At 43.7% G+C, this 13,183-nt stretch overlaps 1 protein-coding gene across 1 annotated transcript; it reads right to left on the reverse strand.

Moving 5' to 3' along the window:
* Nucleotides 1-11,010: 11,010 nt before the first annotated feature.
* cssa10h11orf96 (chromosome ssa10 C11orf96 homolog) lies at nucleotides 11,011-12,703 on the reverse strand. Its single transcript, XM_014124716.2, has one exon. It carries the CDS (start codon nucleotides 12,285-12,287, stop codon nucleotides 11,904-11,906), a length of 384 nt encoding a protein of 127 aa, XP_013980191.1. The 5' UTR covers nucleotides 12,288-12,703; the 3' UTR covers nucleotides 11,011-11,903.
* Between the last annotated feature and the right edge of the window lie 480 nt (nucleotides 12,704-13,183).

Below are 13,183 nucleotides of genomic sequence, written 5' to 3' on the forward strand. Positions count from 1 at the left end.
TAGTATTGAATTGCTTGCATCCCCCCTTTTGCCCTCAGAACAGCCTCAATTCATCAGGGCATGGACTCTACAAGGTGTCGAAAGCATTCCACAGGGATGCTGGCCCATGTTGACTCCAATTTTACCCACTATCAGGACTCAGCCTAAGAACCAGATGCAGACACAGGAGCCAGATAGTACAAGTCTCAGAGTTTATTATAGTTCAAGAGGCAGGCAAAGGGTGATAATCCAAATCAGAGTCAGGCAGGTACAGGACGGCGGGCAAGATCAGGGTCAGGACAAGCAGAAAGGTCAGAACTGGACTAAGTTCTAAGAAAAACTAGTACACAGGAACACGCTGGTAGTACTTGACAGGACAAGACAAACTGGCAACAGACAAACAGAAACGCAGGTTTAAATGCACAGGAGAAAATGGGGACAAATGGGAGACACCTGGTGTGGGGTGGAGACAAGCACAAGACAGGTGAAACAGATCAGGGTGTGACACCCAAAGTTCTGTCAAGTTTGCTGGATGTCCTTTTGGTGGTGGACCATTCTTGATGCACACAGGAAACTGTTGAGCTTGAAAAACCCAGCAGCATTGCAGCCTGGTACCTACTACCATATACGTACCGATTGAAGGCACTTAAATCCTTTGGTCTTGCCCATTCACCCTCTGAATGGCACACACACATAATCCATGTCTCAATTGTCTCAAGGCTTAAATATACTTCTTTAAGCTGTCTCCTCTCCCTTATCTACACTGATTGAAGTGGACCAGAAGCCATGGATTACAGGCAACATCCGCACTGGGCTAAAGGATAGATCTGCCGCTTTCAAGGAGCGGGACTCTAACCCGGAAGCTTATAGGAAATCCTGCTCTGCCCTCAGACGAACCATCAAACAGGCAAAGCGTCAATACAGGACTAAGATCGAATCGTACTACACCGGCTCCAAAGCTCGTCGGATATGGCAGGGCTTGCAAAACATTACAGACTACAAAGAGAAGCACAGCCGAGAGCTGCCCAATGACACAAGCCCACCAGACGAGCTATACTACTTCTATGCTCGCTTCGAGGAAAATAACACTGAAACATGCATGAGAGCACCAGCTGTTCTGGATGACTGTGTTTTCACGCTCTCCACAGCCGATGTGAGTTAGACCTTTAAACAGGTCAACATTCACAAGGCTGCAGGGCCAGACGGATTACCAGAACGTGTAATGTGAGCATGCGCTGTGTGTATTCATTGTGTCTTCATTGACATTTTCAACCTCTCCCTGTCCGAGTATGTAATTCATGGCTCACATCAACACCATTATGGCAGAAACTCTAGACCCACTCCAATTTGCATACCGCCCCAACAGATCCACAGATGATGCAATCTCTATTGCACTCCACACTGCCCTTTCCCACCTGGACAAAAGGAACACCTATGTGAGAATGCTATTCATTTACTACAGGTTCAGTGTTCAACACCATAGTGCCATCAAAGCTCATAAATATGCTAAGGACCCTGGGACTAAACACCTCCCTCTGCAACTGGATCCTGGACTTCCTGACGGGCCGCCCCTAGGTGGTAAGGGTAAGTAACAACACATCCACCATGCTGATCCTCAACACAGGGGTCCCTCAGGGGTTCGTGCTCAGTCCCCTCCTGTACTCCCTGTTCACTCATGACTGCACGGCCAGGCTCGACTCCAACGCCATCATTAAGTTTGCCAATGTCAGTGGTAGGCCTGATCACCAACAACGACTAGACAGCCTATAGGGAGGAGCTGGCCTGGCCTTGTGGTGTCAGGAAAACAATCTGTCCCTCAATGTGATCAAGACAAAGGAGATGATTGTTGACTACAGGAAAAGGAGGACCGAGCACGCCCCCATTCTCATCGACGGGGCTGTAGTGGAGCAGGTTGAGAGCTTCAAGTTCCTTGGAGTCCACATCACCAACAAACTAACATGGTCCAAACACACCAAGACAGTTGTGAAGAGGGCATGCCAAAACCTATTCCTCCTCAGGAGACTGAAAAGATTTGGCATGGGTCCTCAGATCCTCAAAAAGTTCTACAACTGCACCATCGAGAGCATCCTGACTGGTTGCATCACTGCCTGGTATGGAAACTGCTTGGCCTCTGACCACAAGGCACTACAGAGGGTAGTGCGTACGCCCAGTACATCACTGGGGCCAAGCTTCCTGCCATCCAGGACCTCTATACCAGGCGGTGTTAGAGGAAGGCCCTAAAAATTGTCAAAGACTCCAGCCACCCTAGTCATAGACTGTTCTCTCTGCTGCCGCACGGCAAGCGGTGCTGGAGCGCCAAGTCTAGGTCCAAGAGGCTACTAATCAGCTTCTACCCCCAAGCCATAAGAATAACATTTGATTTGATTTACACTGGTTTCACCTGGTCAATCTCTGTCATGTTCTGAATGTTTTGTACACTCAGTGTATGTCAACTTACCCTCGTTCTCTCACTTGTTGTTTTTCAGCAACAGTTTTTGACAACCATCTACCTCCCCACCACCACCAACTATAATAACCCGTCATTGGAACTCCTTTTGCCCAGAATTCGATACCAGCAACCTGAGCAACCAGCCATAAAGCAAACTGCCATTACATCATCTGGCTCCAAGGATCTCCCCTCAGAGACTGTGGGAGTTAATGTAATGTAGCTAGGTGCAACTGCTATGTTAATGTAATGTAACTAGGTACAACTGCTATGTTAATGTAATGTAACTAGGTACAACTGCTATGTTAAGGAAACACAGGAACAATGGTTACATTGGTTGCATCTGGACATACATTAGCTGAGGCAATTAGTACATTTATTGCATCTGGACATACATTAGCTGAGGCTATAAGTACATTTATGGCAGCTGGACACAACTAATGGATGCATTAAGTCAGGGCCATAAGCTCATTTATGACAGTCAGACATACTAATGTCGGAAGGACACAGGAAGGAGGATGGTGGTAAAATGACCAACAGGTGAAATATAAGTATACAATAAATGTATTATTTTTTGTATGACATAAGGGGTCCTGCCACCATTATAATCTAACCAGAAGCAGAGATGGGCGTTACGGGGCATAAACCATCAAAGAACTCGGACTAAAAGATAATGGTGGCAGAAGGACTAAGGGGAGTAACTGCATTTACATATGGGATGTAGCCATATGCTGTATGTGTATAAAAGCAAAGCCAGTGCTGAGGGGAGTCAGTCGTTACATGGACCAGCTCGGCTTTGCTACTTTGTATTAAAGCCTATATTGAATTCACAAGTTCTTGTAAGAGTGTTATATTTTTGAGGCAATATTCCACGACAAGACGAGGCCATTCCCCAAACTATTTAATAAAATGTAATATTGCAATCCGTCTTTGTTGTTCATTCGGTTAAGCCTGTACTCGATTGAACTGATATTGGGCTCCCCTGAAAAAGAAGCCCTGTTTATACCTGGTGCTAATATATGGTTGTCGTCATCCGATCAAGATGATCCAATCACTATTTGATCAAGATGATCTACGTCTACACATGGCATTAAAATGTGTCTCGTCTGTCCACAGTGTCTGCATTGTGACCAGATTTTACTGGTCCAGAACCATCTACACTTGTGAGCTATCGATACATAGTGCGTCGCTGACTACCTCCGGAGGTGGTCAAAAATATCTGATTATAATCAGTTCGCAGTGTGTTTTTTGATCGTCTACACCTGTCTAAAATATGTGAGCACAATCAGGCTGTGGGCACAATCAGGTCAAAGGACAAATGTCAGCAGGTATAAATAGGCCTCGAGATTCTTATCTCAATGGGACTCACCTTGACTATCCTTTGGACAAGGCATGGATGCTCAAAAGGCAAAGCAATACAAAAATATTAATAAGCACGGCACAAGCAGGAGTTCTATGCATGTTGCCTTGTTGTTTACTCCCATTATTGGCACAACTCTTGTCCCCACCGCTCTCTTTCCCTGTGAGACTCCATCTGATCTGGAACTGAAATCTTTATGTAACAGAACACTGTTACATAAGAAATGACAGAACAACTGATGATTCCACAATACTGCCCAGAACAAAAAAACATTTAATTGGAACACAAACACCTCAAACAAACATTAGGCTTAACAGTTCTTGGGGACATAGGGTGAGATAAAATATTAGTTATACTAGTGTATCTCAATATTCAAGTGGCCAAAATACAGCAGCACAGTGAGGATCACCAACTGTGAAACATCATTAACAATAAGGAAACTGAACATGTTGTTGAGCCGGAATGGTTCCTCACGGTCAAAATGTCAGAGGGAGTTAGCATCAGGGGGAATGAAGCGGTGTTGAGTATCAGCCTTGGAGGGTGGTGTTGCCAAAAGCGAAGGGTGGGGGTTGTTTTTTCGTAAATCACATTTTTATCACTCGCTCCCATCTCCAGGGCAACAGTATAAAAAGTAGGTTGTGGGAGAAGGAGAGCGAGAAAGGAGATATGAACTAGAGTGGCCAATCTGTCACCACGACACGAGCAATGAGAAAAACATTCATCTCTTTCTCGCTCTCCTTCTTTCTCTTCCCTGCTCCCTCCATCCCTCCCTTCCTCAAGTCCTGCCCTCTGATCTGTGAAACAAAGGTTTGTCGACTCGCATTTTCTGGTAAAATGAGAAAAACATGTATGAGATATACGACACCAATTGAAGGTCATGGTAAACACAAGTACTGGCGTGTTTTGGGGTTTTTGAGTGAGTGGGGGCCTGGTGGGGACATTGACTATTTATATGCATCCAGCTGTCTGGAGTGCTGGGTCTGTTTACGACATTACACTAGCAGGGTCACCAAGCAGGCTCACAACCAAGTCACACAGCGTTGGTGTGGAGTGTAACAGAGCATGCATGTGCACTAGCATAGATGTGCATGCACCCAAGCATAGATGTGCATGCACCCATAAACTTACACACACATGCACACACGTGTGCACATGAGGGAGAGTGAAACGGTTACTCCATCAAACTTCAAATGACTAGAATAGTTAAAGGTGTGCAAAGGTCTCCATAAATACCATAACCCTTAACAATAATGCTCATTTAGGCTTGATTAAATAAGCCTCAACAACATTCTTGTCTATCACTACATTTTAGTTTTTTTTGGTTTTTGCTGAAGGCAAAAAGAAAGAACAACGGCTTACTACAAGGAACACAAGCCACAGACATGACTTTTATGAGTCATTTTCTGGTTCAGAAATTAAACAAATGATACTGACATGATTTGAGAAGACACTTGTATAACTGGGAAATAAACATTTACAGTGTATGTCAATAATGATTACTCAGATAATGAGATATGATCTACCTAGCTAGTTAGCTATGGCCAGACAGTGTATTCCCAATCAAGGTGATGAAGCTGCCATTGTTAAGACGGCTGTTTCTAGCTTCTAGCTCCTAAGAAACTTTGTTTTTTTGTGTGTTATTTCTTACATTATTAGCCCAGCATTATTTTGATGTTATTACATACAGTCGGAAATAACTTTTGGATATCAGAGCAGCGGTAACTCACCAGCATTACGACCAGGAATACGACTTTCCCAAATTGGATCCTTTGTTCATACCCCCCAGTGCAATTTAACTTATTCCAGAGGCTGCTCCAAAACACTGCCGGTGAAGAGGTATTTGGAATGGACTTCTAGTCCGAATCAGGAGGCGTGCACACCATCCACCGCTTCCGAGTATATTACTCGCTAATGTTCAGTCTAAGGATAATAAAGTAGATGAGCTCAGGGCGAGGATCTTCTTCCAGCGAGACATCAGGGATTGTAACATACTCTGTTTCACAGAAACATGGCTCTCTCGGGATATACTGTCCCCATCCATTCAGCCATCTGGGTTCTCAGTACATCGCGCAGACAGGAATAAAGAACTCTCCGGGAAGAAGAAAGGGGGGTGGGGTGTATGTTTTATGATTAACTACTCATGGTGTGATTGTGATAACATACAGAAACTCAAGTTCTTTTGTTCGCCCAACCTAAAATACCTCACAATCAAATGCTGTCCGCATTACCTCCCAAGAGAATTCACTTCAGTTATAGTCACGGCTGTGTATATTCCCCCTCAAGCCGATACCACGACAGCCCTCAAAGAACTACACTGGACTTTATGCAAACTGGAACCACATATCCTGACGCCGCAATTCAATGGCTCAGACACGAGACATATGTGGCAGGGTCTACAGACAATCACGGACAACAAAGGGAAAACCAGCCACTTTGCGGACACCGACGTCTTCCATCCGGACAAGCTAAACACATTCTTCACCTGCTTTGAGGATAACCCAGTACCACCAACGTGGCCCACTACCAAGGACTATGGAGGCCGACATGAGTAAGACATTTAAGCATGTTAACCCTCGCAAGGCTGCCGGCCCAGATGTCATCCCTAGCTGCCTCCTCAGAGCATGCGCAGACCAGCTGGCTGGAGTGTTTACTGACATATTTAATCTCTCGCTATTCCAGTCTGGTGTCCCCACTTGCTTCAAGATGTCCGCAATTGTTCCTGTACCCAAGAAAGCAAAGGTAATTGAAGTAAATGACTATCGCCGTGTAGCACTCACTTCTGTCATCATGAAATTATTTGAGAGGCTAGTAAAGGATCACACCTCTACCTTACCTGATGCCCTAGACCCACTTAAATTTGCTTACCACCACAATAGATCCAGTGACGATGCAATCGCCGTCGCACTGCACACCACGCTATCCCATCTGGACAAGAGGAATACCTATTTAAGAATGCTGTTCATTGACTATTGTTCAGCATTCAACACCATAGTACCCTCCAAGTTCATCATTAAGCTCGTGGCCCTGGGTCTGAGCCCCGCCCTGTGCAACTGGGTCCTGGACTTCCTGGCGGGCCGCCACCAGGTGGTGAAACAACACCTCCACTTCGCTGATCCTCGACACAGGGGCCCCACAAGGGTGCGTGCTCAGCCCCCTCCTGTACTCCCTGTTCACCTATGACTGCGTAGCCACGCACGCCTCCAACTAAATCATCAAGTTTGCAGACGACACGACAGTAGTAGGCCTGATTACCAACAATGACGAGACAGCCTACAGGGAGGAGGTGAGAGCCCTGGTGCCAGGAAAATAACCTCTCACTCAACATCAACAAAACGAAGGAGCTGATCGTGGACTTCAGGAAACAGCAGAGGGAGAACGCCCCTGTCCAAATCGACGGGACGGCAGTGGAGAACGTGAAAAGCTTCAAGTTCCTCGGCGTACACATCACTGACGATCTGAAATGGTCCACCCACACAGACAGTGTGGTAAAGAAGGCGCAACAGCACCTCTTCCACCTCAGGAGGCTGAAGAAATTTGGCTTGGCCACTAAAACCCTCACAAACTTTTACAGATGCACAATTGAGAGCATCCTGTCGGCAACTGCACTGCCCGCAACCGCAGGGCTCTCCAGAGGGTGGTGCGATCTGCCAAACGCATCACCGCTAACTACCTGCCCTCCAGGACACCTACAGCACCCGGTCACAGGAAGGCCAAAAAGATAATCAAGGACATCAACCACCTGAGCCACAGCCTGTTCACCTCGCTATCATCCAGAAGGCGAGGTCAGTACAGGTGCATCAAAGCTGGGACCGAGAGACTGAAAAACAGCTTCTATCTCAAGGCCATTAGACTGTTAAATAGCCATCACTAGCCGGCTTCCACCCGGTTACATAACCCTGCACCTTAGAGACTGCTGCCCCATATACATAGACTTGGAATCACTTGCCACTTTAATAATGGAACACTAGTCACTTTAATAATGTTTAAGTGATGTTTACATCATCTCATCTCATATTTATGTACTTTACTCATCTCATATATGCTGTATTCTACTCTACTGTATTTTTGACAATGGCACTCTGACATTGCTCAATCTAATATTTATATATTTCTTAATTCCATTCTTTTACTTTTAGATCAGTGTGTATTGTTGTGAACTGTTAGATACTACTGCACTGTTGGAGCTAGGAACACAAGCATTTTGCTACACTTGTGATAATTGGGCTCCCGAGTGGCGCAGCGGTCTAAGGCACTGCATCTCAGTGCCAGAGGCGTCACTACAGACACCTAGTTTGAAGCCAGGCTGTATCACAACCGGCTGTGATTGGGAGTCCCATAAGGCAGCGCACAGTTGGCCAGTGTAGGCTGTCATTGTAAATAAGAATTTGTTCTTAACTGACTTGCCAAGTTAAATAAAGGTTAAATATATTTTTTTTAAACATATGCTAAATATGTGTATGTGACCAATAAAATGTGATTTGATTTGAAACAGCTAAACTAGCTAGCTAAATGTTTTAGTTGATAAGACTTGTTGTATGACAAAACAAATGTATAATGAACCTTAGCTTGCTAGCCAGTTGAGCTGACAGGCGTTTTGCACTGGTTTTAGTCATCAATCTAGCAAAAGGAAATATTTTATTAATGTTTTAGTGTGTGTGTGTCCCAACCCCCAGAAAGCTATGACCTTTAGCTTTCACCTGGAATGTATTATTTGTCTGAGAAAAAAAACACTTTTCAACACATATGATTTGGTTCACAATAAAAGTATAATAATACATATATAAATATGACGATATAATTATGTTTTTTAAATGTGTGAATGAATAAGCCTTTTCATATTTTACAATATGTCCAAATATAGTTATAATCTGTTTTAAAATATTTCACCTTTTCAATTACTGTACTAAACATATCATGACATTAGTGATAGTCAAAATCTGTTAAATTTGTGAACGTCTAAATCAACCTTTGGGCCATTTAAACAGCATGCATCCCACCTATAGGGGAGAAGGGCTATGTAAAGGGCTCGATTTTGTTGTTCTGAGCATATACAATGTGTCTGCCTGAGATGTAAAACAAATTTGACTTCTTTACTTATTTTAGGTTTAAGGAAGTGTGTAGGTTGCAATCTTTATCATAGGGCTATGACATGTATTTAGATCCGCCTGCTCGAGACAAATTCAGAGATTGCTTTGCCATGTCTGTGCCCTGAAGCAGTCAAGCTGGATAAATGTTTTTTTAAGGACTGTCCCTTTGACTTAATGTTTCAGTGAAGTGATATAAATGGATGTAATGATGCAGCCGACCACCAGAGACAAATACAAGTTTATTCGATAGATGACATTTACATGGTCCTAGGAAGGTCTGGATGGCTGTCTTCTCACATAAAACAGTGGGGAATCAATCAAATACATAATGTAAACATATACATATTTTTTTAAGTAATTCTAGTGCCCGATGTTTTTTTCACAAAAAGTAAACTATCTAACTGCCGCCAGAAAGCTAACTAGTTAACAAAAAACGTGGCTTACTACTCAGATAATTCAGCTATTTCTGATCAAATGTTACCATGTATGGCTAGCTAGACCCTTTCTGACAAATGTACCGTGAACACAAGGTTAGCTAGCTGGCAAACGTTAGCTAGCCCATGTGTAGTTTAGCTAGCCTAGCATTTTCTCAGTCACAAATACTCTTGCCACTTTAAGATGTCAATAAATAAAGATCACTGTAAACAGTAGTGACATTACAAGTGATTTATTATGGTTAGCTAGAAGGAGAACTGTGTCTTGCCTTCTCATTCTGCAGTATAAATCCGACTGACCACCTACCGCCACATTGCAGCACAAAGGAAAAATTAAAACTACTTTGAAATCCCGGCACTGGATTATTTCCTGACTGGAATAGCTGGATCAAATGTAAAACGTGAAATAGAGTTCTGATTGTGTTCTCAACAGTACAATACTGAGCATGTGACCTCAGAGATGTGTGAAATTGTGCATTCAAATCTGATAAATTGTAACCTTTTCAAATTATGGCATTTTCACAATGCCCTCAAATGGCATAATTTCCAAGCATTCCAGAGGAGCATTCTGACAGGTAGCGATGCCTCTTTTAGTCTTATACCAAGAATACAAAATCTACCCTGACCAAAATATTACTTCAGATCATTTTGTGATGCATTTAGCTGTTGTATAAAGAAAGGTTTGGAAAAACAGGGAAACCTTTGCCTGACACTTTTAAGGGTCAGTGGCCCATAACATATAACACGTTTTTACAAATTCGTAACATATTGTACGTTTTGCAAATTTGCAACATATAGTATGAATTGTAATTCTTAGCATATCATACTAAATTGGTGATGGACATTCACAAATTAATACGTACCATACGAAACGCAATATATCCTACCAACAGGAGTGTCTTGATTTACTTACAGAATAATACAAAAGGCCCTGAGACCAGGTTGCGCTAATAGGAATATTCCAAGTTCAGACAGAAGGGGGAATCAGTTCGCTATGATCTCCAGGAACTTTACTCGTGGTTTATATTTTCACTTGTTGCGTAACTAGTACTGCCCGTTGATGTTTAGGAGGCAGCTACAGTAACTGCAAGATATTAACATCTTCAGTTTTTATTTTTATTTCATCTGGGTATACTTATGTATCCTGCTATCACTCTAGCACTACCTGTAGCTCCCGTCATCAATAGGTCTCCAAGGGACAGCTGAAGGTTTCATGAAAACTCAAGTGGACACTATCCTTCCAGCAGTGTTTTGTTATGGTTTTGCTTGCTGACGCAAGCTGAACATGACTTAAGTGCATCATGAAGCTAGTGAGCTTGAAGAAGAAGGTCAAATTTGTCAGTTGAGTGTTTATATATGAACCAGACCAGAGGAGTTTAGAACGTGGAAGAAATATGTGCAGAGAGATGTGATTTAAGGATGTGCATTTGCGTGAAAAAAAAGCTGTGCACTTGTTGAAAGAGGCAGTATGCAGAACATTTGATTCTGGTGCTGTTCCTGAGCCAAAAGGGGTCTCCTAAATGGACAGAAATGTATGCATATCCTATTCTCTCCTCTCATGAGGTAATAGATTGATTCCTATTATATCATAATATGAACCATTCAGCTAACATTCAAACCAAAATGTTATGTAACTAATTAACAACTAACTTCTACAGTGTATCTTCAAGTGTTTGCATGTGAGCAAAAGAGAAAACAGGTGGATATCGTTGCAAATATTTATTACATATGAAGCAAACTAACAAATATAGATGTAAAACAATGTAAAAAAAATGATATTAATCTTAGAAATCAAGTGTGACTTTAGGAGTCAAACGAGTCAACGACAAAATAATGTTTGTAGATTTGCTATGTTACAAACAAAATAAGAGAATAAATACTTTCACATCTGGAAAGGTATTTTTTGTGAGTGGCATTCGCTAGCTGTGGAGCTTAACATAGAAATAAGAGCGGTGCCAAAACGTTGCAAAGTAACTCCTAAAATCAGTTACCATTGAATATCTTTCAATACACAGAGTTTAGTCAGTCAAATCTGAATGAGCTGTCTCTTTCCATTATGACTGCACTTGTAGAATCTGTTTGAAGCAGAACACAAAACAGGCACAACATAGAAAAACAACATTGTTTCCATCCTTTTATAAAAGAAAGGACCAAGACATTCCACATTTAACACATTTCAAGTTCAAAGCCCCTGCTGTCCTGAAGTCCTCGCCAGTAGAAAAGGAATATATCTGAAGAAGAATATCTCTGAAGTGGTGTATTCAACACTGTGTCATAGCGTATATGCTACACTTAGCTTCTCTAAGAGGCGTTAGCAATATAACCAGCCGGTGATATATATTACAGGGTAGAGATCTTTACAAAAATGCGTCAAATGCATACCGTAGCCACATATATTGATATGCTAATATATGTGTATGTGGAAACATATATTTTCAAGGAGAATGGCCTCTATGCACAGGAGCAGCTTGGATATCAGTCCAGTTCAGTTGAGTTCATTGGGCCCCCGTGTGAAGCAGAATTGGAAGGGAAAGGGGGCGTGTGCCAGTGCCAGGCAGGGTGCGTACACTTCTCCACTTCTCCTCAGGTCCTGCCCGTCAATGGGCAGAGTCAGAGTCACTAGAGTCCAGGCTTTGCTGTGTGGGCGTGGCCGTGGGCGTGCGTCGACCAGTCGTCGGACAGTAGAGCGCCTGCGTGCTCCGGCGAAGGTTCTCCAGGGACTGCAGGAAAGACCGGCGCGCCCTCTCCTCTTCCAGGGGCGAGGCGCCCTCCTCCTCCACCTCGGTGATCTCGGCGAAGGTGACGGGCTGGGTCTTGAAGCGGGCCTCGCGGGCCCGGCGGGGGCGGCTCTTGCCACGGGCGGGCCCCTTGGGGACGGGGAGCTGCTGGGGGAACTCCTCCATGGTCGAGGAGAGAAGATGGGCAGGTAGCATGTGGTGGAAGCCCTGGGTCTCCATGGGCATCTGACGGACAGCAGCCATGTGTAGAACACTGGGTGTGAAAGCAGGTGGGAAAAGCAGTTGTTTTGCTCCTTCGTCTCCCCCTCTCTCTCTCTCTCTCCCTCTCTCTTTGGTGCCTCCTCTTTTGTCAGATGCTCTTTCTCAGGAAAGACGGTGAAGCAAAGTTCTCTTAACCATACAAAAATCTCCCAAAGTCCTGGATAATGAAACTCTGTGTCTGTACCAAAGAGCTGCTGTATCAGATGTCGGCCTCTATTTTCCAATTCTCTAATCTTTGAGTCCTTGTCAGTACTGCAGAGCCTGTGCGAGGGGGAGGTTGCTACATATGTCCACTCGTGCTGTTCCTCCTTCTTGTTGTTGTTGTTGTTTCTCTATGTCGCTGTATCTGCCTCAGTCAGCAAGTGCTACTGACACAGACAGCTCCGGCACTGGCTTTTATAGCGCAGTCTCACTACCCACTCAACTTTACTACTCCACCCCCTTCCCTCTCTGGCTCTGTCGTCACTAGTTAACACAGCCACAATGCCATAAACCCCGCCTATTTCTACAATTTCTCTTCTTAAAATAAGATTTTAAACCTAACCTTAACTCTTACCTTAACCACTCTGCTAACCTTATGCCTAACATTAACCTTAAATGAAGACCAAAAAGAAAATGTTTGTTTTCAATCCTTTTTTACGATAGAGCACATTTGACTTTGTGGCTGTATTATCTAGTGGAAACCCTCGCTATCTCTCTGTGCCAAAATCAAATCGCTCCCTCTCAGTCATGGTTCCAGCGTCCATAGCAGTTGCCCAGAGTCAGTCTCCCTAAATAGACAGAGATGAAGTGAGAGAGGAGCAAGAGAAAGAGGGGTGTGCCGTGTGGTAGAGAGCGAGAGAGAGAAAGAGAGAGAGCGGGATGGGTGGCTGGAGAGT

This window comes from Salmo salar, chromosome ssa10 (genome assembly GCF_905237065.1).
Source record: "Salmo salar chromosome ssa10, Ssal_v3.1, whole genome shotgun sequence".
Classification (NCBI taxonomy): domain Eukaryota; kingdom Metazoa; phylum Chordata; class Actinopteri; order Salmoniformes; family Salmonidae; genus Salmo; species Salmo salar.

What these genes read in the sequence shown, in the direction of transcription:
- cssa10h11orf96 (XM_014124716.2), bottom strand. Translation starts at nt 12,287, where the DNA reads ATGGCTGCTGTCCGTCAGATGCCCATGGAGACCCAGGGCTTCCACCAC.